The sequence below is a fragment of the Adiantum capillus-veneris genome, chromosome 10 (assembly GCF_014529385.1).
Source record: "Adiantum capillus-veneris isolate H3 chromosome 10, ASM1452938v2, whole genome shotgun sequence".
NCBI classification, from domain to species: domain Eukaryota; kingdom Viridiplantae; phylum Streptophyta; class Polypodiopsida; order Polypodiales; family Pteridaceae; genus Adiantum; species Adiantum capillus-veneris.
The window spans coordinates 139,860,149-139,882,978 of record NC_140940.1 but is presented as its reverse complement, the minus strand read 5'-3'; the positions used below and the strand labels follow the sequence as shown (position 1 = coordinate 139,882,978).

Below are 22,830 nucleotides of genomic sequence, written 5' to 3'. Positions count from 1 at the left end.
ATTTTTTCAAAAAAATTGTCAAATCTGAGAGGTATTTGAGGAGTTTTTTGGATTTTACGTTTGTCACATTTCCCTCAGTCCCCCCCCCCCTCTCCCCCACTCTCCCCCATGCATATGGTAGATCTTGGAAAATAAGTGGGGATTACCCCTATTGTATATGCTTATGCAACCACTATTCAGAACCAATACTGTATGAACTACATAGTGAATCCCCTAGGCATGGGCTATAGTGTTATCCTTTTTAGCATGAACTAAACAACCTTTTCCTATTTTTTAGAAGAGAAATTTTTGACTTCCTGCAAAAGAATGGCCATTGTAAATGGAAGTGATACTAGAGAGTGATTTCTTTCATTGAAAAGATAAATTATGATGGAAGCCATCGGTGATGAAAAGTAGAGGGTCGGAGACAGGCTTAATGGTGAGGTTTTCCTCCCTAAAGCTCCTCATAGTGTGGCACCAATTTGTCTCTCTTGCCATTTGTTGTTGCACCATCAACGTCCTATACATCACCAACTTGGAGCTATTGCAAGTTGCTAGGCTTGCTACACGTTGTTGGAGAGTGGTCTTTGTGAAGGAGATGCTTAGAGAGATATGCAAAGTGTGAACTGAGAGGCTCATCATGTAGGGGTACTCGAGAATAGTGACGTCTCTCTCTCTCTCTCTCTCTCTCTCTCTCTCTCTCTCTCTCTCTCTCCCCCCCCCCCCCCTCTCTCTCTCTCATATATATATATATATATATATATATATATATATATATATATATAAGGCAGAACAAAGAGAGAACCCGATGCATGAAGTGTGGCCATAGTATGAAGTTCTTAATCTCCTATATTAGAAACTCATGGATGCTATGCGCAAAGCTCAAATCTATAATGTTACGGATGCTCTACTAGGGTAGCATCATTCCTCGGTGATTGCCGATGTAATGCAACATTCAGACATGGTAAGGCTGAGCATCCAAAACAGCTCTAGGGCTAGCACTAATGTATGGGCTACACAATTGTAGTTCTCAAAAGGGAAGACACTTGGTGGCAATACATGCGATAATGGTAGATGGCTTGTAGGCCAATGTATAGTAAAACGTTAGTGGTAATTATGTGGGTGGCTAGGTGGATGAATAGTACTCAAGTGTCAAGAATCAAGCCAATAGAATGGCAAGGGAATGGATAGTTGGACAGTCAACTATCCAAAGTCAACTAAACAAAGGGTGAATAAGGTACAACTAGGGTTTAAGAGAGGCACCAACTGCGAGGTTCACCTATAAGAAGTGCATAGGGTAGTAGTGGCATTGCATTGTTTGTGAGTAGAGGACATGTGTTGCATAAGGTAGAGTGAAGGGTGGCACACATTTTAGCAAATACCTCCATTACAAGAGATCCTCTCTACCACGTTCACTTTAACACAACCTCTGTGCGTGCCCCCTCTCTTATACTCCCATCGTGGTTCTTGCTCACAAGGTTTATGAATAAGCTCCAACATTTATGAGATAGCATGTGTGGTTTTAAGGCAGGATGACAATGCCTCTTGCTTATTAATTTTCCTTTTGTTAATAAAGTTAGAACCTTTGACTTGGTATAACACCCTACTACCAACAACAAGGGTAGATTTGAACAAATTGAGGCTATCATTCATGCAAAGGTCTAGGGCTCAAGAAAATTTGAAGATATGTGAGTCGAAACAAGAAAGTATCTTTTAGTATGGAGAGTATGAGGGATAGTTCTGGGGTAGGTGGATAGCAATACTAGTAGTTAGGAAAAGGACATTGAATTTCTTGAAGTGGGATTGCTTCGTGGCTGGCCTATGCCCGCCTCTCACAGACAAGGTAAAGGCAAGGTTCCTTGTCTCATTTGAAGCAACTAGGGAGGTGGGCTATCTAATGGAGAGGAATCTAAGGTATCAATGGTAGCATTGAGAAGGAGATCAAGAAGGAGGCAAGGGAGCTCGAGCACCACCAACTTGCATGTCACCACCCCAAAGACCTCTAAAAGTAAGCAATTGGCAGAAGTTGTTGAATAGGATCACTATCAATTACAGTATTTATCAATACATTTTTAAGAGCACCAACATCTGAACATAAAGAAAGAGGACAATGATGGCAAGACTAGGATTTTGCAGTACTACAAATGTAGTCAGGATGGTCACCATATGTGTTTGTCCCTATCCTCAAAGCAATGGAACTAATTTAGAACCCGAAATAGTAGAGACACCAAGAGAAAGACATCAACAACACACCAACTGCCCTTACCAATTTATCAAGCACCACCATTGCAAATAATGAGGTTGCATGTGCAACAATCACTGTTGCAACAATACAAGTAGCCGCCACCATCACCTCCACCATAAAAAATAGAGGTAGCCACCACCATCACCTCCACTTAAACCATTCTTCCATTGCCACCAATCCCTGAGAATAGGACTATCCCTCGGAGTCCATCTTTCAAAAATACCTATAGAACATACATTTAAGAGATATTTATTAAACCCATGAATTAAAAGACCCTTTTTTCGTAACTTGAAAAATTTGAGATTATTTTTTCATTTTTTCGCCCCTCTTGTACATGTAATTAGATAATTCTTTGACATATAAAAATTCCCTTCGATTGAGCTCACATGCGACACATACATATCTTGAGATGGACCCCCCATGAGAACTATAAGCATTATCAATCTGGATGCCAAGGGATAGGCAAGGATGGAAGACCAAGGGGAGTACTTGCACAAGAGCAAGGGTAAGGCTAAAGATCTTGGAGGAGTGGTTGCCATACCCATAAAGAGGACAAGGAAAGAAGAGATAGGAGATAGTCAAGTCAACAGAGGGAAAGGAACGGAGAGTACAAAAACTAGTAAGAAGAAGACCAAACCCCGTTGGAAGTTACCCATCAAGGATGTGTCCTTGAGTGAGTGTTGTCAACCCTATGACTTGTTGATGATGTGTCTACATAGGGTCCAAGGATTACTCGGCCCTAGCTCGTACACTTGGTTCCAAAGGTTCAAAGACAACGATCAAAGATGGTTAGTACAACAAGAGTGAAGAACATCGCTATGGGCTCAGAGGGGTCACTAAATAATTATGTGACTATCACGTGAGTGCAGTAGAAGGGGTTATTAAATTTCATTTTTTTCACATATTCACGTACAGAAGGGTACCATAAAATGGAACCGAAAAAAATTACAGATTGAATAGAAAAATGATGCATTTTATTTGTAAAAAATTCACAAATAAAGAGTTTTATAATTAGTCCTTGACGCATGCAATATACAAAGTTTATACATAGTGACCCCCCCCCCCCCCCCCCCCCCACCAGGCTATGGGCCTTGTTTTAGGTAGAAATTTGACAGACATTGTGCATGTATTGGATGCCTATGTCTATGGTAGCAAATGCCAAATAGAGAAGCATAGATTTGAGTGATGAGTAAGTAGGTTTTGCACGTTTCTTGCACTTCCCCCTACAAAGAAAAAATGGCCAACAATGTGAAGGTAATATGTCTACAAGTAGTGAATGATGTGAGATAAACATGTGTGAAATTGAAGTGGAGGTTGATATTTATGTCATGCCCACCAAGGGGGAACAATTAGATTTTGTGATAGAAGAAATAGCTCTACAAAAATTCAAGGAGATAATGAGAGAAGATGGCACATGAGTAAGTAATGAGCTAGAATCAAAGTAGCCTAAGATCTTTTATAGTAGTGACAAGATGAGATCGATATTCAACATTCGAAGAAGAAGAGGTTCTAAAATTAAATTTCTATGGGATAAGTTGGGACCAAAGAGAAATGAACCAAGAGACTTAGCTAAATTAGAGTTAACACAGCCAAAAGGGGCATCACCACCCTCTAAAAAACACTAGAAAACAAAACCAACCTCCATGGATCCTACAAGGTTACCACAAGCAACACAATGAGTGGGTATTTGGGAGATGCCGACTACCTGTCCCCCATCTAGCCAATTTTTTGCTTAAGTCTTTATTTTGATTCTAGAGATTGTCAATGTTGATGGAGCTCACTAGAGTGTGATGTAATTGGAACTGTCCACTTACTTTTGATGTAAATGTATGATGCCCAGGGGAACTAGGCCAAAGACCACTTTTAAAGATCCCTAGGTATAATAATCACATTGTAAGTGAGAAACATAGTTTTTGAAGCTTAGAGAACTCATTGTATTTACAAGTAGAGAAAAGAGCAAAGTGCCTTGACACCGTTAAGTGCATTGTGTTTTTCTACTCTTGTTTTTTCATTTGAGTGTATTCTTTGTTAGTTTTGTGAAGGTTCGTGACTATGCTTTGTGAGCTTTAGTTTGTTGTTTTGGTGATATTTTCAAGTCTAAATTCTAATTTTTTGGTGAGAGATTGTTCTTAGACCTTAGGAGGTGCTATTAGACCACTTTGATTCACTTTTTGTTGACCTGAATGTCCATAAATAAAAATTTATATACCTATCAAAATGAGGTTTTTAGTGTCCAGATGTGTTCTATTAGCCCTTATCTCTATAGTCTCTTAGGGGTTTGTAGCATTTTGAACTCGTTTACCTGAAAGGATTGACCGTTTGCTTGACAAAGGTGATTGTTGATTGTTGATTTGTGGTTTCTTGTGTATCTTCCTACATAGGTTCACTCCATTAAGCCGCCTAAAAAGCTCAATGCGTTTCCGTACCCCCAGGTCGCTTCCTTGAGTATTGACAGATGCCCAATGAGTGCAAGCTCTGATGGTAAATAAATATGGATTGGAGTTTAAACTTGTCGATCAAACAGAGCTAGATTGATACACTTAAGGGGTGCTGCAATCTCTACTTACATCTAGTCGAGTGTGAGTACAACAAGCATATCTGAAACTAATCCGTAAAGATTTGAGCCACAAAATGTGTAAAGAACGGGATTCAGTGAGTCCCAAGGACATACACACGTTTCAAAGACTAAAGCTATGGCATCACCAGGACCTCAAACATCAAGAACTGATGTTCAACGATGTCTAGCTCCAAATCCGATGAGCCAAACAAGTAGTTATTTTTTTGTGATGGGGTCAAGAGGACCACAATTCAAATATAGAATTTCAAAAACAATGCCAGAGCGTACATCAAAGAGGATTCCACCAGGATTTCCTCCAAAACGACGAGAAATAAAGAGAGATGTCTTTGAAATAGATCTAGCAACGATAAGATAAGTGACTGAACCATGACAAATGAAACCATCTCAAGTTTCTATATGCGTTAAAAAAAGAAATGGTGGATCAAGAGATCCTCATGTCCATGTATGTCTTTTTAAGCAAGACTTGATAGCAGAGCATGTGCATGATTTCCATACCCAATAAATCGAGATACCTTTGCTACTATAGAAAATCTACTGGTGGAATATGGAGAAGAATTTTCCAAACAAGAAATAAAGCATAACACTGTTTCACAAATATATACTTTCAAACAAAAGGATAACGAGAAGGTGAAAGAAGCACCGTTGAGATTCAAGCAGTGTCTTGAGAAATTTCTACCATGAGAGGTACCACAACTAGACTGATTAGTAGTGCTTTTTATTGAAGGTCTAAAAAACCAAACACTAAAATTTGATCTTTACTTAAAGGGTTTTGATTCTCTAGAAGGAGGAACTAAACAAGCTTTGTATCTTGTGGACAACTACAAAGCTTATAACGAGATATCAAAAGACACTAAAGCCTCAAACCATTGAAACGAGTTTCACTACTACTGAAGCTACAACTCAAAATACCAACACAACCCAACCATTAGTCAATGTTAAATAACAAGTTGAAGAGGTAGTTGGAAGGATGAACCAACTTGCCTTCAGAAAAGTACAAAATCTTAAACAACCTCAAATGAGGAAATGTGACATCTATGGAAGTGATCATTCTATCACACATTGCCACACACAACCAAAGCCCACAGTGTCAAATGTACCTCAACAACCAAAATGATATGCCATTGAACATAAGCGTTAGATGTAAATGTGCCACAACAATCAAAATGGTGTGCAATCAAATAGAAATGGATGAACCATGATACAAATGAGTGTTACAACAATTGTGACTATGTCAGAGAGTGGCCTTATAGTTCACTTTTTGTGAATCAACGACTACGACAACAACCTCGGCAAAAAGGAGGTAATCATTGGCCTATAAATTTTCCATACAAAGGGAAAACATTTGGATTTTGTCTAGAGTGTGGGCATAAACATCTCATCCAAGATTGCCCTAAAAATCTTGAGAGAGCAGAAAAAACACTTGTCAACATGATAGGAGTTCTACCTAGTACACGTGGTCCAGAGGCCGAGAAAGTTGCTCCTATCAACATGGTAACAAGAGCTTAAGCTCGAGAAGACATGAATGAAAATAGTAAAGAAGAGAGACCAACCACAAAGATAAACCCAACGAAAATCGATAACGAATCTATTCAAGCTCAAGGCAAGTCGTGGAAAGCTAAACGGGATAAGTTTAAAGCCAAACAAATGCATGAACAAGAAGCCATGGTTGTAGAGATTTCTCAAGCTCAAGAGAGACTGATAGGAGCTTCCATAATGCAACAACACAAACCCCCCTACAATCAGTTCAGGAGGGTCAAAGCTGGTAGACAAAGTCTTTGAATTGTTCGATGCTATATTATAAGCATATGAGGTGAAGCTTAAACGCAACTAGACTTTGGAGCAAAGCTGGATGATATATTCATATGCGGAGGTTGAGAAACAAAGATTGAAAATGTGCAAGAAACTAATAAAAACTACACTCGCAATAGTGTTGCCAATCTAGCCCTTTGATCAATACATTCCTAAAAGGTGAGTAGTTGACTTCGAGATGCCAAAGAAAAAGACCGAGGGAAGACCCCCTCAAAAGGTAATAGAGCCGGAACCACAACAAGACACAGAAAGAGATGCCAAAGAACAAGACCGAGGAAAGACCCCCTCAAATGGGAATATAGCCAGAACCACAACATCCCAGATGTAGAAGAACAATGGCCAAATGATTCATGGAAAGCGATAAGAAACACAAAGAAAGGGGGTTTCGACCTATGAATTTGTCCCATCCCCAAGATAAACATCGAGCACAGGCATCTAAACCTCAATATATGGTCCTTTTATGATGACGCTTCATTTGTAGTATCCAAAGAGAGTAAACCAACTCATTGAAAACTATACCATCATATATGGGATATCATGAAGACAAATCAGAAGTGAGAGCCGTATCCTCACCATGGAAGGCAACGTCAAGAATGATCGACTCAAGGAGTTTACCAGGACTATTGTCTAGTCATATCGAATGCATGATAGCACTAGCAGTGTTATTGAAAATTAGACCTCATGGATGGGCTAAAGTGTGTAAGAACTTAGAAAAAATGGGCATATATTTTTCTTTTTAAAACCAGTGAAATAGAAGCAAAGGAAATTAAATCTGGAAAATCCAACATCACTCAACCAGTGCTTATAAACAAAGTGGACAAATACTGCAAAGAAGAAGAAGGAAACACCACCATACCGGTAGAATATGAGAACATCAAAACGATAGGCTATGTGGAAAGACCCATAGGGATATTGGAGTAGGTGATAGTCACTTCTTATGGAATAGATTATAAGCATACATTTGCCATGGCAAGGACAATAATTTTGATATTATTTTGGGACATTCATGCAACTTAAAATGGTTCATGATTGGGGTTGCGATCACATTTACATAAGGTGGATCAGAGATTCCTAAATGATAACGATCAAGGAATCCATTTGGATGTGTGGTGGGAGACCTATGAAGGGAAGACTGATGTTGGAGAAGACTATAGAGAATGAAGCATATGTTAGAGAAGATTGTAGAGGATATCTATAAAGCGAATACTGTATGTTGGAGAAGACGGTAGAGAACGAAGCGTTTTCAGAGCCTTCCCAAAACATCTCATTGTATCTTTTGGACGGAATCAGATACTCGTAGCACTGGACGTATATGTAAGTGAGATAACTCCTACTCGGGTTTGTGACGAAGTCGCGTACGATAAAGTGCCCCTAAGAATGGTTCAAGTAATTCAAGAGAATCCAAATGATAACAAAGAGAGGCATGTTTAAAATAAAATACCATTTAGGCAAGTGAGGAATCAAAGAGATTCCACTAAGATAAAGTTGTCCAAAAAGGATGGCTACGACATTGTTCCTTATTTTAGAGAAATTGGGACAAACAACTATTTCATGGATCATGTTGCAAAAATGCAAACTATACGATTAGAGCAAAATAGAGATGTCACCATTGGCATGCTTGAAGAATCAACGATAAAGACTCCAAATCATGCAACGGAACACACTTACATACGTCCATCACTCTAGGGACATCTTATCTTTCTATTTGTGCATTAAGAAATACACTCTCTATTGTGTGCCTTGAGCTTCTTCCTCTTCTCCAAGCTGTGTGTGCATCCCTGCAACCCTAATTCAAACGAAGTACTATCTATAACCACTAACTATGTTAACTCACTAACTCCAACTTGCAAAACCTAGCTGTACATCCTCTCCTGGCCACTTTGGTCAAACTTGATATTCTCTTTTTAAAAAATATGAGAACGAAGATATGATGCCCCTAATTTCAAATTCGCTTTCAATACAGGGGATGTCAAGAAGGCTCATAATAGCTCTTGGAGGACAAGCTTATGAGGTGTTTTGTATAATATATAGGCTAATTCTACAAACATTTCACCATACGCTAGTGCTTAAATTGTTTTTGCTATGGGCTACATAATGAAAAGAAAATATTTTGATGTTAGCCTTGTGAATCATGCCATTCGGGAAGGAGAATTCAAAGTGAAATTAGAGAAGAAAAATGAAAGACTTAAAGTGGGATAACCTTCCCTTGTCATAACGTCACTTTCATGTCAATAAGAAGATTGTACCGAGCTTTAATATTAGTGGCCATATTTTCATATGGACCAATCGTGAGCATGTGTTTCTTGCAAACATAACTTTCTCTCTTATTGATAATTAATTCCACATTGACTTGCATTGTTGGGTTTGGTATTTGTGATTAGTGATTAGTGATTTGCACTTAAATAGCCAATGCATGTTATTGTAAGAAAATTATAAGTGAAGAGACTCCTTTGACACTAAAAGAACACTCGAAGTGGCAATCTCAAGTGTGTTTGCTTAAATTATTGAGGCTTTTGGGTGGGTTCATTTCACACAAGTTTTAAATTATTATTTTTATTGCAAAACTCACAATGGTGAGTATATTATATTGATCAACCCAAAAAGTTACAAATTCTTGTCATGCTCACATCGAGCCATGACATCACAAGGAGACCATAGATATATCAACTGATAGGGGAGTACCCCAAAAGGACCACATCTTAAACCTTGCTAGAATATTCAAGAATATGCTAAGGGATACAAGACTTGCTTCCACCGAAGATGTTTCCATTGTACTTGGGGTTTTTCCATTAAAACATTCTCTAATTTCTTTCTCTATTTCCATATCTCTTTCCTATGTCATGAAGCATATTAAATGAAAGAAAGGTTTTCATAGCACTTGTTTGACAAGCACAATGGCCCTTGACAAAAACAAAAACAGTATGAGAGCTATGGAAGGCCACCTTGGACCACCTCAATGTGTGTGTGCACGCACGTGTACATATCTATTGATAAATAGACTATGAGACATAGAGAAAGCAAATTGCAGTAAGATTTCTTATGCAATACCTAACTTTTTCCGTCTCTACTAAACTTTGTGCCTCAACAAAGTATCTTCCCTTTAACAATTCTACAACCCATACAATAGTATGGGCTGCATGTGATTGGATTCATAGGAGGAAAAGCAATAGGCAACCAAGCAAGGGTCCCATTGAAGGAGCTCTTTGGAGACAATTTAAGCCAATAGGAATCAAGGATGCACAAGATAGAAGAAGACATGAATAGAAAAAGAGATGCATTGGATAATAATATATAAAGGCTTCAAGAGTTATATGTGTACAACTGTGTAGCTCTACTTTCTATTGAAATCCCTTTTACTTATGCTTAGACCACTTGCTCCTCTCTCAAAATCCCATTCAATGTTAAGTACTGTTCTTGTCTATTTCTGTCTTGTATACATGAGAACTTTGTTGTAGTGAACTTACATAGGTTTCAAGATCTAAACTATACTACAAAAAAAGGAGGGAGACTCTGTAAAGAGTAAGAAAGGATGTGGAAAATCTCACAAAAATGGGGATTTGCTTGAAAACATGAAACTTTTGAAACTTGAAAGTGTATTTTTAAAGTGCAACACATTTTGACCCTTGGGGGCTTACATCAAGGCAATAGATGCAATCTCTCTTTAAGTTTATCTAGTTTGATGAGTTGGGACTTGCCCACGGTTTGCACTTAGAAGAGCAAGGAGGGGAGTGACTTACAAGGCATTACAACAAGGCTTTTCAAGATGGTTTTCAACCTTCAATATTTGAATTGGGTGCAAGGATAGGGAACAAATTCCCAGGACATTAAATCCTAGATGAGAGTACAAAAATGAGTGTATCTCTCTAGGTTGTCCCAATGTTAAAGGTAGCTTAAAATGCCAAGTTATACTATGCTTGCAAAAAGTGTTTCAAACAAACAAAACGCATGACCTCATTTTCTCACCAAAACGAGTAGGATAGTTCATACAAGATTATAATAGTTTAATGGGTACAGAGAGAATTGTTTCATATCTCTCTATATACTAAATGATCGTGAGATCCCAAAAAATGCATGGAGCTCACTATCCGCCAACATGTATCTCCCCCCCCCCCCCCCCCAAATCCGGAAAACGGGTCACACATTCGTTTGGGCAAAGGGCAAAGACCTCAAGCTCAAAATGGTGAAAGATGGTTTTCAAGATGGTAAACTATTGGTTCTTTCAACCAATAAGGGGCCCAAAGAGGACACAAATTTTTTTTTTCTGGGGGGAAGGGGGAGAGGGGGGGATATCATTTGTTCGCCACTCTGAGCAATCCACAAAGAGAGTCAAGAAGAAGAGGAGAATTTTAACGTCGTAGAAAACTATTCCAAGAGACCTATACGACGAGGAGAGTTAAACTCAAAACCTGTTATGAGAAAAAGAGAGAGAGAGAGAGAGAGAGAGAGAGAGAGAGAGAGAGAGCGCAAAAAGACCTCTCTAGCAAGTCTTTGACTCAAAATCCAAGGAAGCCTTTTTAGATGAGAAGCCAAACCTTTAACACTAGTTTTGTAATCAAACACTAAAGTGTACTGTTTTTTTTAGCAACTTGTGATAATTATTTGGTGAACCTAAAAAAAAAGAAAAGTCATGTTTACACCTTAGGTCAGTTATTAGGTGAAGAACATAGGAAAATTTTACTTTTGTCAAAGTAATACCAAATTAAGATTATGATGATAAGTTTTAGGATGAAAAATCATAAAAATTTATTACAATTTTAACAAAATCTTCATAAATTGAATATAAGTTCTTATCACAATAAGATTTCGCATAGATTTCAAGGTGTGTGGATAGGAAAAAACTTATTATAGCAAGAAATCAAGCTTCATAACTTGGTTATGAGACTAGTTTTTTATTATGACCAAAAAACTAAAATCTTGAAAAGAGATACTTTTTGGTACTTCAAGGCCTCTTTTATTAACATGATGAAGTTACATGACAAAACCTAAAGTCTATAATATATCTATAAGTCAATACCCATCAGCTACGCATTTTTTAAGGTTTCAAACTTACAAGAATCTTGTAATTTAAGTTCATTTAAAAAAAATTATAATATGTAATTTCTTACAAAGAAAACACTGCTATGAAAAACTAATGAAAGTGTTTATATAAATCCACCAATTGTGTACATATAAGGTATTTGTATAAAAGTAAGTGAGAAGACAAAAAAATCCAAAGATGGAATTAACTCTAAGGCTTATCTTTGATAAATAAAAAATCAAAATTACAACATGCGAAGTTTTTGGGATATGACATAAATCGCAAAATGTAGATTACGTAACCATAAAAAAGTATTACCTTGTAATGGAATTTGCCTATTCAATTTGAGAGTAGCGGAATTTAATGAGAATACTTTCAAGAAATGATATTGTGAGCTAACGGGTAGACATAATTGAAGATAGCAACATAATCATAGCAATTAGTTAACCTGGCATAGACAATACTTTTGCAAGTGAGAATTTAGAGAACATGACAACAGTTGAGGACCGGATTTATGTGGAGCCGGTCCCCCCTCCAATAGGCATTTGTATTATGATTTCTCCCATAAAGAGAGACTTGTTACAATACATTCTTTGTGTTCCTTGTGACCTAGGTGAAGCAATGAAGATGGAAAGCTTCATGCATCACCATCATAGCATAACCTAAACTTGAAGAAAGCTTTAACTATACCAAGCCTCAGTCCCAAGACCTCAAACACCTTCGAAGGTGGAGAGAGCTAGCAGGGAATGAGGGTAGGGAAGAGGAAGAAGAAACATTTCATACGAAAAAGAGCTAGTTCCTCACTTATCATAACTCTTGAGCTAGCATACATAATAGCATAGTAATGAAGAAGAAGGAGATGAAAAGCTCAAGCATTGAAGCATGGCTCTTGGTTGGATTTGCACTCCATAGCCAAGAGTGTTGGTGTAACCTCTCAACCTCTACTTGCTTGGAGAGGGAGCTCTTGCACTTTGCATAGCACACAATGAGAGTGTTTGTGAGTGTGTGTGGGTGAGTATACCCCCTAAGCACCCCCCTAGATTGCTTGGGTCGACACCCCCTTGTAGCTTATGCTTGAAGCTCATTGGACCCCTCCAGACCTAGCCAATCACAAGCAGGAGCCATTACAAGCAACATGGGTAGCCTTGGGACAAGTGTCCCCCTTTCCCCTTTGAGAGAGAGGACTTGATAAATGAAAAATCAATTAATTAAATATCCTAAATTATCATTGGACCCCTTGGGTGGCCAACCAATAGGCTTCAGGCACACCATGAGGGCAACATGAGGAGGAACTTGACAAGTGTCCTTGCTGCCTCTTCAAGCTGGGGCTTCCCTTGTGTGTGTGTGTGTGTGTGTTCTCTCTCATCCCCCCCCCTTGTAGGCTCGCCCCCCTCCTTGTAGGAATCTTTTTGACTTTAGGAGCTCAAGCACCTTAGTCATCAAGCATGACAAAGCACTTGGACTAGGGGATATTCCCACAAGCATCTCAGGCAAGCATATCAAGGCACCTCAAGCACCTTAATCAAGCGGCAAGTCAAGCACCTCAAGCATAGAGTAAGTCAAGCACCTCAAGCACCTCAAGCAGGTCAAGCACCTCGAGCTTGGGCCGGGTTCCCACCTCAAGCTCAACCCTAGCTTACTTAAGGTCAAAGGATTTTTTCACACATTATTGGAGGTCTTCAATGAAGCTAACCCTAAGGTTTTATGCTCCATTGGTTAACCTTACTCTTGATAGACCATCTCCCATTTGGACCCCTTTACTATTGGCCCCCTGTTAAGATAGATCTATAAGCATATATTTATATCTTAACACTTGTTCCCGTTTATTCTCCCACATTAAGTGATCAATTTAATATGAGAAAATCATTTGGATTGGTTAGATATTAGATTTTATGACATTCTAAGATCTTATGCTCCATTGGTTAGCTTTGCTCTTGTTAGACCATCTCCCATTTGAGCCCCTTTACTATTGGCCCCGTGTTGAGATAGATCTATAAGCACATATCTATATCTTAACACTTGTTCCCGTTTATTTTTCCACATTAAGTGATCAATTTAATATGAAAAAATCATTTAGATTGGTTAGATATTAGATTTTATGACATTACCTTATGTAATGGAATTGTAGATCTCGTATATATGCATCATAAGATATTGCAAATTTAGATGAACTAAATATTAGGTGATCGTTAATTGAATTTGTAAGCATCGCATATCTAACCCACATGACTTTCTATATATAATTCTAATCATCATAAAAGATTTTTTTCCTCATATGACAATTGCAAAAATATCACAGATATATATAAATAGTTACCACAGATTATTGCATGCATCTTGCTCATTTTTTCTTAGACTAAGAGTTTTGATGAAACATTCAATGCTGTTTTGTGTAACTTCTTTTCATGTGTAGTTACTATTGAGCTTGTGATAAAAAATGAGGGATTATAATTTTTATGAGTATTTTGAATAAACATTTTATAAGTTTGCAAAAGCATTTCTTGAGATGTTTTCTAGGTTTCATGTACCATTTTGTTTAAATTCATGAAAAAAGGACACTAAAGTGTCTTTTATGGTACCAAACTAGTGTTAAGAAATAGATCCACATACTGGTCTTCATACACAACCATGTCCATGCCCCTCATGTAAAAAATGAACCAATTTTCTTGCCAAGAGGTTACATAATCAGACTTTTAAATTGAAGGTGTAAAAATCGGATAGAAAGGTAAACCAAGCAGAACAAGGCGTCTCCCAGCGAACAAGAGGCATTACCTTTTAGGCCGGGGTCCAGACAGACACACACACACACACACACACACACACACACACACACACACATAGAGAGAGAGAGAGAGAGAGAGAGAGAGAGAGAGAGAGAGAGAGAGAGTATACATAGACTAGAGAGAAAAACATACTTAAGGTCATCACAAAGTTTCTCCACCCGACAGGCAATGCCAACAAATGGATGTAGTTATCACTCTGCAATGATTCTCCCATGCAACCTGTCCACCGATATCCATTCCTCTTATGTCCTTCAACCAGCATTCTGGATAAGTGTGTCTCAGCTTATACTTGTGCCATTTAAAAATTCAAAAATGCCACTCGAGCGTCAGACGAAAAAGGGAAAATTAAAATTGGAAGAAATTAGTGTAAAATCAGGCAAAAAAGTCAATTTTGAAAAATTTCCTTTGTACAAAGTCTCAAAAAGGCATATTGTATGCTTAGCAAGATGGATTTTCGCCGACACTACCTTCAACACATATATACAAAGGACTCGAAAGCCACACCTATAAGCATTTTGGGAGCCTGCACGGATTCTATTCATCAATAGAAAACTCCTGGAATATATCTCCTAATGTGTTCAAAAAAGATATATTCAGTACATAACATAGTGCAAGGAAACTCTAAAGAGAACAAACCCCTAAAGGACGGGTAAAGAAGAAACAATACAAATGTAAAATGACACACGCATTGCATGCAGCCTCCACCTCTTTATATGGTTTTGCAAAGTCTTTTGACTTCACACTTTTCAAGAGGCTTTGCATTTCCTAGACTCGCCCTTTACTTATGAATTTGAGATGTTTTGAAAGTTTTTTTTATTTTTCCAAATTGTGGAAACCTAGTGGTACAATTTCAAAATCAAGGTGAGCATCCCGCCACATAAATATTCAACGCACATACCTGACTGTGCCCCTTTGTCTTAGTCTGCCAAGCTAGCTTTCTCAATGGTTTGTATGCAATCAAAAATGGAAGCCTTTTCCGACATAGTCACCATCAATGCCTCATGAACCTGACTATTGTTCTTTAGAAGTGAACCGGCAAACAGGACCTGAGATATAGAGTACAACAAAAAAGTAAAGTGAGTAAGCTCCAACAAATAATTTGATGATAGCTGCCTGCACAGCCATGTAAAGATTCATATGCAAAATGGCCATTGCTACCCTGCAGGAAATGGGCAATAAAGCAATATCACATTCTTAATAAACCCCACATGCCAGGCATCCTCTTCACCTAAAAACAAAGGAAATGCATCAAATTTGTCTGTAGCCAAGGTTATAAAATAGTTCTCCCCTGATATGTTTCTCTCTTTTCCTTGGTGTCTTTAATTCAGGTATCTGCACATGTTTGGGTGCACTTATGCATTTCAATCTCAACATTCACATGCTGAGAGGCCTCAGATTTTCCAAGAAGGAAGCTTGCAATCTAACATGCATCGAACCTTCACTTATAGCGATGCACATCGATACAAGATCATGAGATTACCATTCACTTACCACTCCACTTACCGGGGGCGGTTTTTAGTGGCCCGATTTTCTCCATGAGGAGAGCGGCAGAGACTGGATTGACTAGAGCATACACAGCCTTGGGAGGTTTGGACAGGATGGTTCAATTCCATGAGCCTCGCACCAAGCTATGGCTTTTTGATACTCAAGTACCTCACTATGCTATATGGAGTGCAGATATGGGGACCGTCGGTAGATCATCATAGTCATCAACATGGACGTACATGTGGGTGGCGAGACATGGAGAGGCCATTTATCTCCATGACCTTCAGGATGATCAAGGCCAAGGCCTCGGTTTCCTATGCAATCATCCGAGCAGAGCTGTGGTGGAGGTTCTTACGAGATCAGTGGCATTTATACACACCTTATGGGAGCTCCCACGAGATCGTTATGTTCGGTTGGCTCTGGAGTCCTCATGGCACTCAACAACACACGGAGATACATAATGCTGGTATGCACAGATGGCAACATGGTTCGAGCTACATGGTTTCTCTATGGACAGGCTCCACCCCTTAAAGTATTCTCTAGATGCACCTTCTCTCTGGTCACTAGACTTATACCACACGATTTGTTTTAGTTGGATATTCAAAGGACATGGATACAGCCTATACACGAGCTGGGCACGAAGATGACTACATTACAAAGAGCATTTTCTTCAATTCACAGGGATGGTTTCTTATCTAGGCCTACCTACATGGACACTCACTTGTCCCACTGCTTACGATGGGCTATCGGATAGATTTGGACATCATCACACCAGCTGAAGATTGAAACTGGCCGATTTCAAGGCATCCCAGCTGAGGGCAGGTTGTGCCAACTGTGTCAGAGAGAGCCAAAGATAGAGCTCCACTATATATGTCATTGTACAACATACTATGAGATATGTGACCGCTTTCATTGCCTTTTAGAGAGGGTTTTGGATCTCTATCTTGAGTTATGAGACATCAGGATCAAAGATGTCTTGGACTCTACCTATTGGAGATTCAGCGGCATCCAACACGGTTACTGAGAGAGAGAGAGAGACTCAAAAGATAGGGAGACACACCCAGAGATAGATCACAATGTTCTTTCATCCAGTGATTGAGCATCTGGTCGACCATATACTTGAAGCTCCTATGATGAATCGTGGAAATAGCCAGAACTAACGGGTTTTGAGACAAAGTATCTACGACCAATTCTTTTGTCCCTGAACATGGACAATCTGGAAGTGAAACTGTGACAAGATGTTTGCCCACCACAACTGCTTTTTTGATAGTTGATTCTGTGACAAGAAGTAGCATAAACTCTGATGGTCTGTAAAGACAGTAAAATCCGCTCCGAGGAGGTAATACCGCCACTGAGTAAGAGCATGGATAACCGCCAAAAGCTCTTTCTCATAAATTTGTGCTGTCAATTCCAGCCTTGACAACAATCGGCTCTTGTAAGCAATGACATGGCCTTCTTGCATTAAGACCGCACCCCGACTACGACCACAAGCATCACAATATACTTCAAATGACTTCTGCAAGTCCGGCAAAGTCAAAAATTGTCCCGTAGTCAATTTCTCTTTCAATGTCTGAAAGGCAATCAACTCTGTGGATCCCCACGAGAAAGGGACTTCTTTCTGTGTGAAGATATGCAAAGGGGAAGCAACCTCTGCAAACTTTCTAATGAACCGCCTGTAGTACCAGCTTGTGATCACGTAATGCTTGAAAGACTTGAAGCAGATGTTCTCTATGTTCTGCCTCATCCTTGGAGAAAACAATGATGTTGTCAAAGAAAGTGCCAACAAACTCTCAAAAAATCCTGTCCATCATCTGGTTATATGTCCGCAGGAGCATTGGTTAGGCCAAAAGGCATCACCTAAAACTCAAATAACCCAAAAGTCGTCCGAAAGCCTGTCTTATAGACGTCTCCCGACGCGATTCGGATTTGATGATATCCACTCTTCAAATTGATCTTGCTAAAGCACGAGGATCCCTGTAATCTGTCGAGTATATCATCGATCCTAGGAATCGGAAATCTGTCCTTGATGGTGATTTTGTTGAGAGCTCTATAATCGATGCACATTCTCCAAGATCCGTCTTTCTTCAAAACCAACAACACTGGAGAGCAATACGGTGAAGTACTAGGCTGGACAAGACCCTTTTCTAAGAGGTCTTTCACTTGGTTCATAATTTCTTCATTCTGGGCTCGCCTCACACGGTAAGGTGGCCGATTTGATGGTGTGTTTCCAGGTATCAGTTCAATGGTATGATCTTCAGGACGAGCGGGTGGTAACTCATTAGGAAAAAATTGAACTCAATTTTGGGCCTTTTAAGAGTGCCACATCATCAAAGTTGTACAAAAGAAAACAACCCGGTAGACCCCTCTAAATATTGCTTAGAACCCCATGATACGACCTATCATTGGAAAGTTTTTGAAAAATGGATTCTAAAGAGCCAAGGTCCGAAAAGTTTGGATGACTTCTATGAAAGTTATGCCATTTTTTTTCAATCAGCCAGGTTTTGTTACCGTTACGGTAATCTAAAATCACCTTTTTCTAGATCTATATGAAGGCAATGTCCAATACATGCATGCTATATATCAATGGATAGCATTTGAAGAGTAGATTCTAAATATCCAACCTTCGACAAGTTTGGATCTTATTTGCAAAAACGATCCCCACTTTTTGAAAGCTATGCTACATCAACAATTCTTACAAGGCCCATTTTTGAGTCCAAACTTTTCCTAATGTCGCCTGGTAGGCCCTTTGAGAAGCAATCGGCATGAGAGTGGAGAAAATCTTGGCGTTCTTTATCAAGTTCAGACATATTTGTCCTATCCTCAGCAAGAGAATTGGGTCAAAGCTTTGTTTAAAGGAGGAGACCATAACCTACTCACGAATTACCGCACCATCATGGTGGGCTCTTGCATGGCAAAACTTTTTGGGAGCCTGATAGAAAAGGATATTAGCACATGGGCTGAAAATAGTGGAAAGAGGGCTCTCGGTCAAGCAGGTTTTAGAGCAAAACATAGTACCATAGATCACTTGATTACAATCCGGATTATGATGGAAGAGGCGCGACTCAAAGGGAAAACTATGTACTGCTGTTTTGTGGACTTTAAGAAATCGTTTGATACGGTACCTCGTCATGGGTTATGGTCCCGCATGGAGACCATTGGGGTTCCCATACACTTGAGGGTTGCGGTGGCACGCCTATACCATGCGATTCGATGTAAACTGAAAATGCAAACAGGTTTCTCCAAAGAGTTCTTTAGCACAATAGGGGTCAAACAAGGATGCCCTCTGTCCCCAACATTATTTGGGCTATGCATAGATGAGCTTGAGGACTTTATCTGCCAAACGACGCAAGATAATGGAGATGCACTAAACAAGGTCTCATTACTTTGCTACTCCTCATTTATGCTGATGATGTGGTTCTTTTAGCGCATAGCATGTCTCTCTTGCAAAAACTTTTGGATACGGTACATGCTTTCTGCGAAGCCACAGGACTTTCGGTGAATGTCACGAAAACAAAATGTATGGCGATTTGTACAAACAAATCAAAGGATCAGCCCGTCCTTATGTATGATGGGCAAGAGATTCAAGCAGTGGACAGCTTTAAATACTTGGGCATCATTATACCCTCGAATCATAGATGGGGGCAATGTGTAAAAACAAGAATTGAAGCAGGACAAGCAAGGTATTACGAGTTTGAAAACATGTGCAAACAAAGCGTCACTAGAAGGTGGGAAATAAAGTCCATGGCTTTCAATGCGTGTGTGGTCCAAACGCTATTGTATGGGGTAGAGGTATGGGGACCAAGTATTCCGGCCAGCACATGGAACGACATTGAGAAAATTCAGAAAAAGTTCTTATGTAGACATATGGGGATAAAAACCACAACACCATACTCAGTGATGCTATTGGAGACTAGATAAAGACCATTGGAAATGCTTGCCTTGCAAAGAATGCATAGATATCTCTTGAAGGTGAAGCTGATGCCTCATAACCGTTTGCCTCACATAGCATGGGAGGTAGGATGTAAGCCGCAAAAGAACCACAAAAGCAAGTTTCTCACCTCTAGCCTTGTTGAGGACATCAGGAAATGGTTCTCTAAATGGAATGTGGGAGCACATGTGGACATGCATGTAGAGGCAGGTACCGAGCATGAGCACGAGCTGAATTTTGAACTACAATTACTTGAGGCCCTCCACAGCAAATGGAAGAATGCAATGCACAGGTCCAAGTTTGAATACTATTGCAAGCACATAAACACGAGATACTGGGAAGAGTACAAGACCGGGGAAACCCAAATACATATCAGGACACCCATGTCTTACCGTGCGAGACAGGCCATCACCTTGATGCGGACAAGATCACACATGCTCAAGAGTGAAACGAGAGGATGGCTGAATATTGATGCAAACATGAGGAGATGCACTCAATGCAACTTGAACTCATTGGAAAATGAGGCACATGTAACCCTTGAATGTCCAGCATATGCACACATTCGGGTCGACTTTCCCCAACTTATTCAAGGATAGTACTACATTTGAGGAGCTTCTCTCAAGAACACATCTCTCTCCAGTAGCACTAGGCATCTATCTTGCCAAAGTACTAGAACATCACACCACACTCACAAACAAAATCACCACAGAATCATGACACGTCCCCTCCTTCACATGGGAAGGGGGGAATCTCATATATGAGATTTTGGGTCCGATGGGTCATTTTGGCCCCCCGAGGACGTAAATACATCATCATCATCATCATCTCTCTCTCTCTCTGTGTGGTCTCATAGGTCACTTTGGCCTTTTGAAGACGTTAATATAACACTTCATTTCATTTCATTTCTCTCTCTCTCTCTCTCTCTCTCTCTCTCTCTCTCTCTCTCTCTCTCTCTCTCTCAGACAGAGGAGCAACCAGCGACGGTGGAGAGGTCTACCCGCACTACTGGCATTCTCATAGACCGAGCATTGGAGCTAGGGAGATCTAGACGACCCCAAGGGAGGAGAGGAGCTACACAATTTCGAAGGAGGCTATGGCAAAAGATTCAAGCCATACTCTTTCGTCGTCCAGAGTGCAGATGAAGATGGATCTCTACTCCCCTCCCATATTGTCTTCACATTGTACTGCTTAGTTTAGGATCCCGCAGTATTTATATTTTGTTATCCTAGTTTAATTTATTTTGTTAATCTGACTTTGTATCAGATACACCGCATTGTAACTTTCTCGTCTCATAGGTCACTTTGGCCTTTTGAAGACGTTAATATAACATTTCATTTCATTTCATTTCTCTCTCTCTCTCTCTCTCTCTCTCTCTCTCTCTCTCTCTCTCGTAGAGGAACACTTTATACATGCTAGGGATATGCTGGTAGAGGTTCTTGCAGTGTTGTTCAATTGTGTCATGTGTGAGGGATTACCCGAGACTTGGAGGTTGTCTACTATTGTGCCTATCTTCAAGGCCCCTGGGGATCCTACAGAGCCTGGGAATTACTGCACTATTATGGTTGAATACACATTGGCACGGTTGTATGTATCCATTCTTGAGCAGCATTTGAGTAATTGGGCAGAGGGTGAGGGTGTATGAGCAAAGGGTCAGGCTGGTTTCAGGAGGGGTTTCTCCACTCTTGATCATATTTTGACGCTCACAGCCATCATTGAGGAGGGCAGGTCACATGGGAAACGGATTTATTGTGGCTTTGTGGATTTCCGCAAAGCATTTGACATGGTACCGAGAGCTCGATTGATGCGTAGACTGCAGGATATGGGGGTACCCACAGTGTTGATTTGGGGGATTATGGCTTTATACAGATCAGTGATTGGACATGTACGCACCTCGGAGGGGATATCTGACTTAGTTCACTCCACTATTGGGGCGAAACAGGGTTGCCCATTGTCTCCTACTCTATTTGGTATGTATGTTGATGAGGTGTTTGATTACATTGACAGAGAGGGCGATAGAGGTGCTCAGCTGGCGGGGACGTGGATCCCATTGTTGTTATATGCTGATGATATTGTGTTGATCTCTGACTCACCAGAGGGTATGCAACGACATTTGGATGCATTACACGGTTTTGCAGAGGATAGTGGATTGTCTGTAAACCTTGGTAAAACCAAGGTTATGGTGTTTAACACCACACCACAATGGATCAGGAGATCAACACCTACTTTCACACATGGTCAGGATATTGTGGAGTATACAAATGCATACACTTACCTTGGGGACACAAAGCAGACACTGTGACATCTATGACTTTGATGACCCAGAGCTACTCTCCACCATGGAGCACACAAGAGCAAAGAAGACTTCCACAGATACCACCACACCCACACCATACGAACAACACCCACTCCGCCTAGAATCACAGCATTGTCTCGTTATCTATAATGGAATGGCACAACGGCCATCATCCGGGGCCTTGACATGTGTACCAACATCTTTACCAGGAGGCGAGAGTACAATAGATTACACCACGGGCTTTCGCGAGGCAGCCCACTTGCTTCCATACTTCACCATACCACCACTATCCATTGGGTCTGACCATACATATCTCGCTCTCTCCTTCATTGGCTCACATATCCCACATACTTTTTTTTTTTGTAAATCTGATTTGATTTATTTACAAATGGGAAACCTCAAAGTGAGGAAAACCCATCAGAAAATAGATACAAAAGAAAGAACACAGAAGCGTTCATAATGTAAATGCGGCTAGAAGCAAACATCGGAAAGTTGCAAGATATCAAGGGATATGTCCCCAACATCAAGGGCAAAATGTAAGGATTGCCTATGCAATTTCTTGAAGAAAGGAAAAAGATCTGTTTCTTGCTGATGGAACATGCTAAGATTGAGTTGGCGCCACAAAGACCAGAAGGACCAGAATCTGACCCAAGTGAAGAAAGCCTCAAAACATTGAAGGGAAGTTGAGAGGATGCCAAAAGCCCAAAACCGTT

The 22,830-nt window shown here is 39.9% G+C and overlaps 1 protein-coding gene across 16 annotated transcripts in view; it reads right to left on the bottom strand.

Moving 5' to 3' along the window:
* Positions 1 to 2,005: 2,005 nt before the first annotated feature.
* Positions 2,006 to 22,830, bottom strand: part of LOC147449744 (uncharacterized) — a 67,823-nt gene continuing 46,998 nt past the window's right edge. For 6 of the 16 annotated variants that reach the window (XM_086522103.1, XM_086522110.1, XM_086522109.1 and 3 more), the window contains exons 10-11: positions 15,310 to 15,457; positions 14,740 to 14,980 (exon numbers count right to left, since the gene is read on the bottom strand). In XM_086522103.1, coding sequence (XP_086378229.1) covers positions 15,329 to 15,457 — 129 coding nt within the window. In that variant the 3' untranslated portion in view covers positions 14,740 to 14,980; positions 15,310 to 15,328. Of the gene's footprint in view, positions 2,448 to 14,410; positions 14,700 to 14,739; positions 14,981 to 15,309; positions 15,458 to 22,830 lie in introns of those variants that run through there. The other 10 variants (XR_015189460.1, XR_015189461.1, XR_015189459.1 and 7 more) reach the window with 10 other exon arrangements.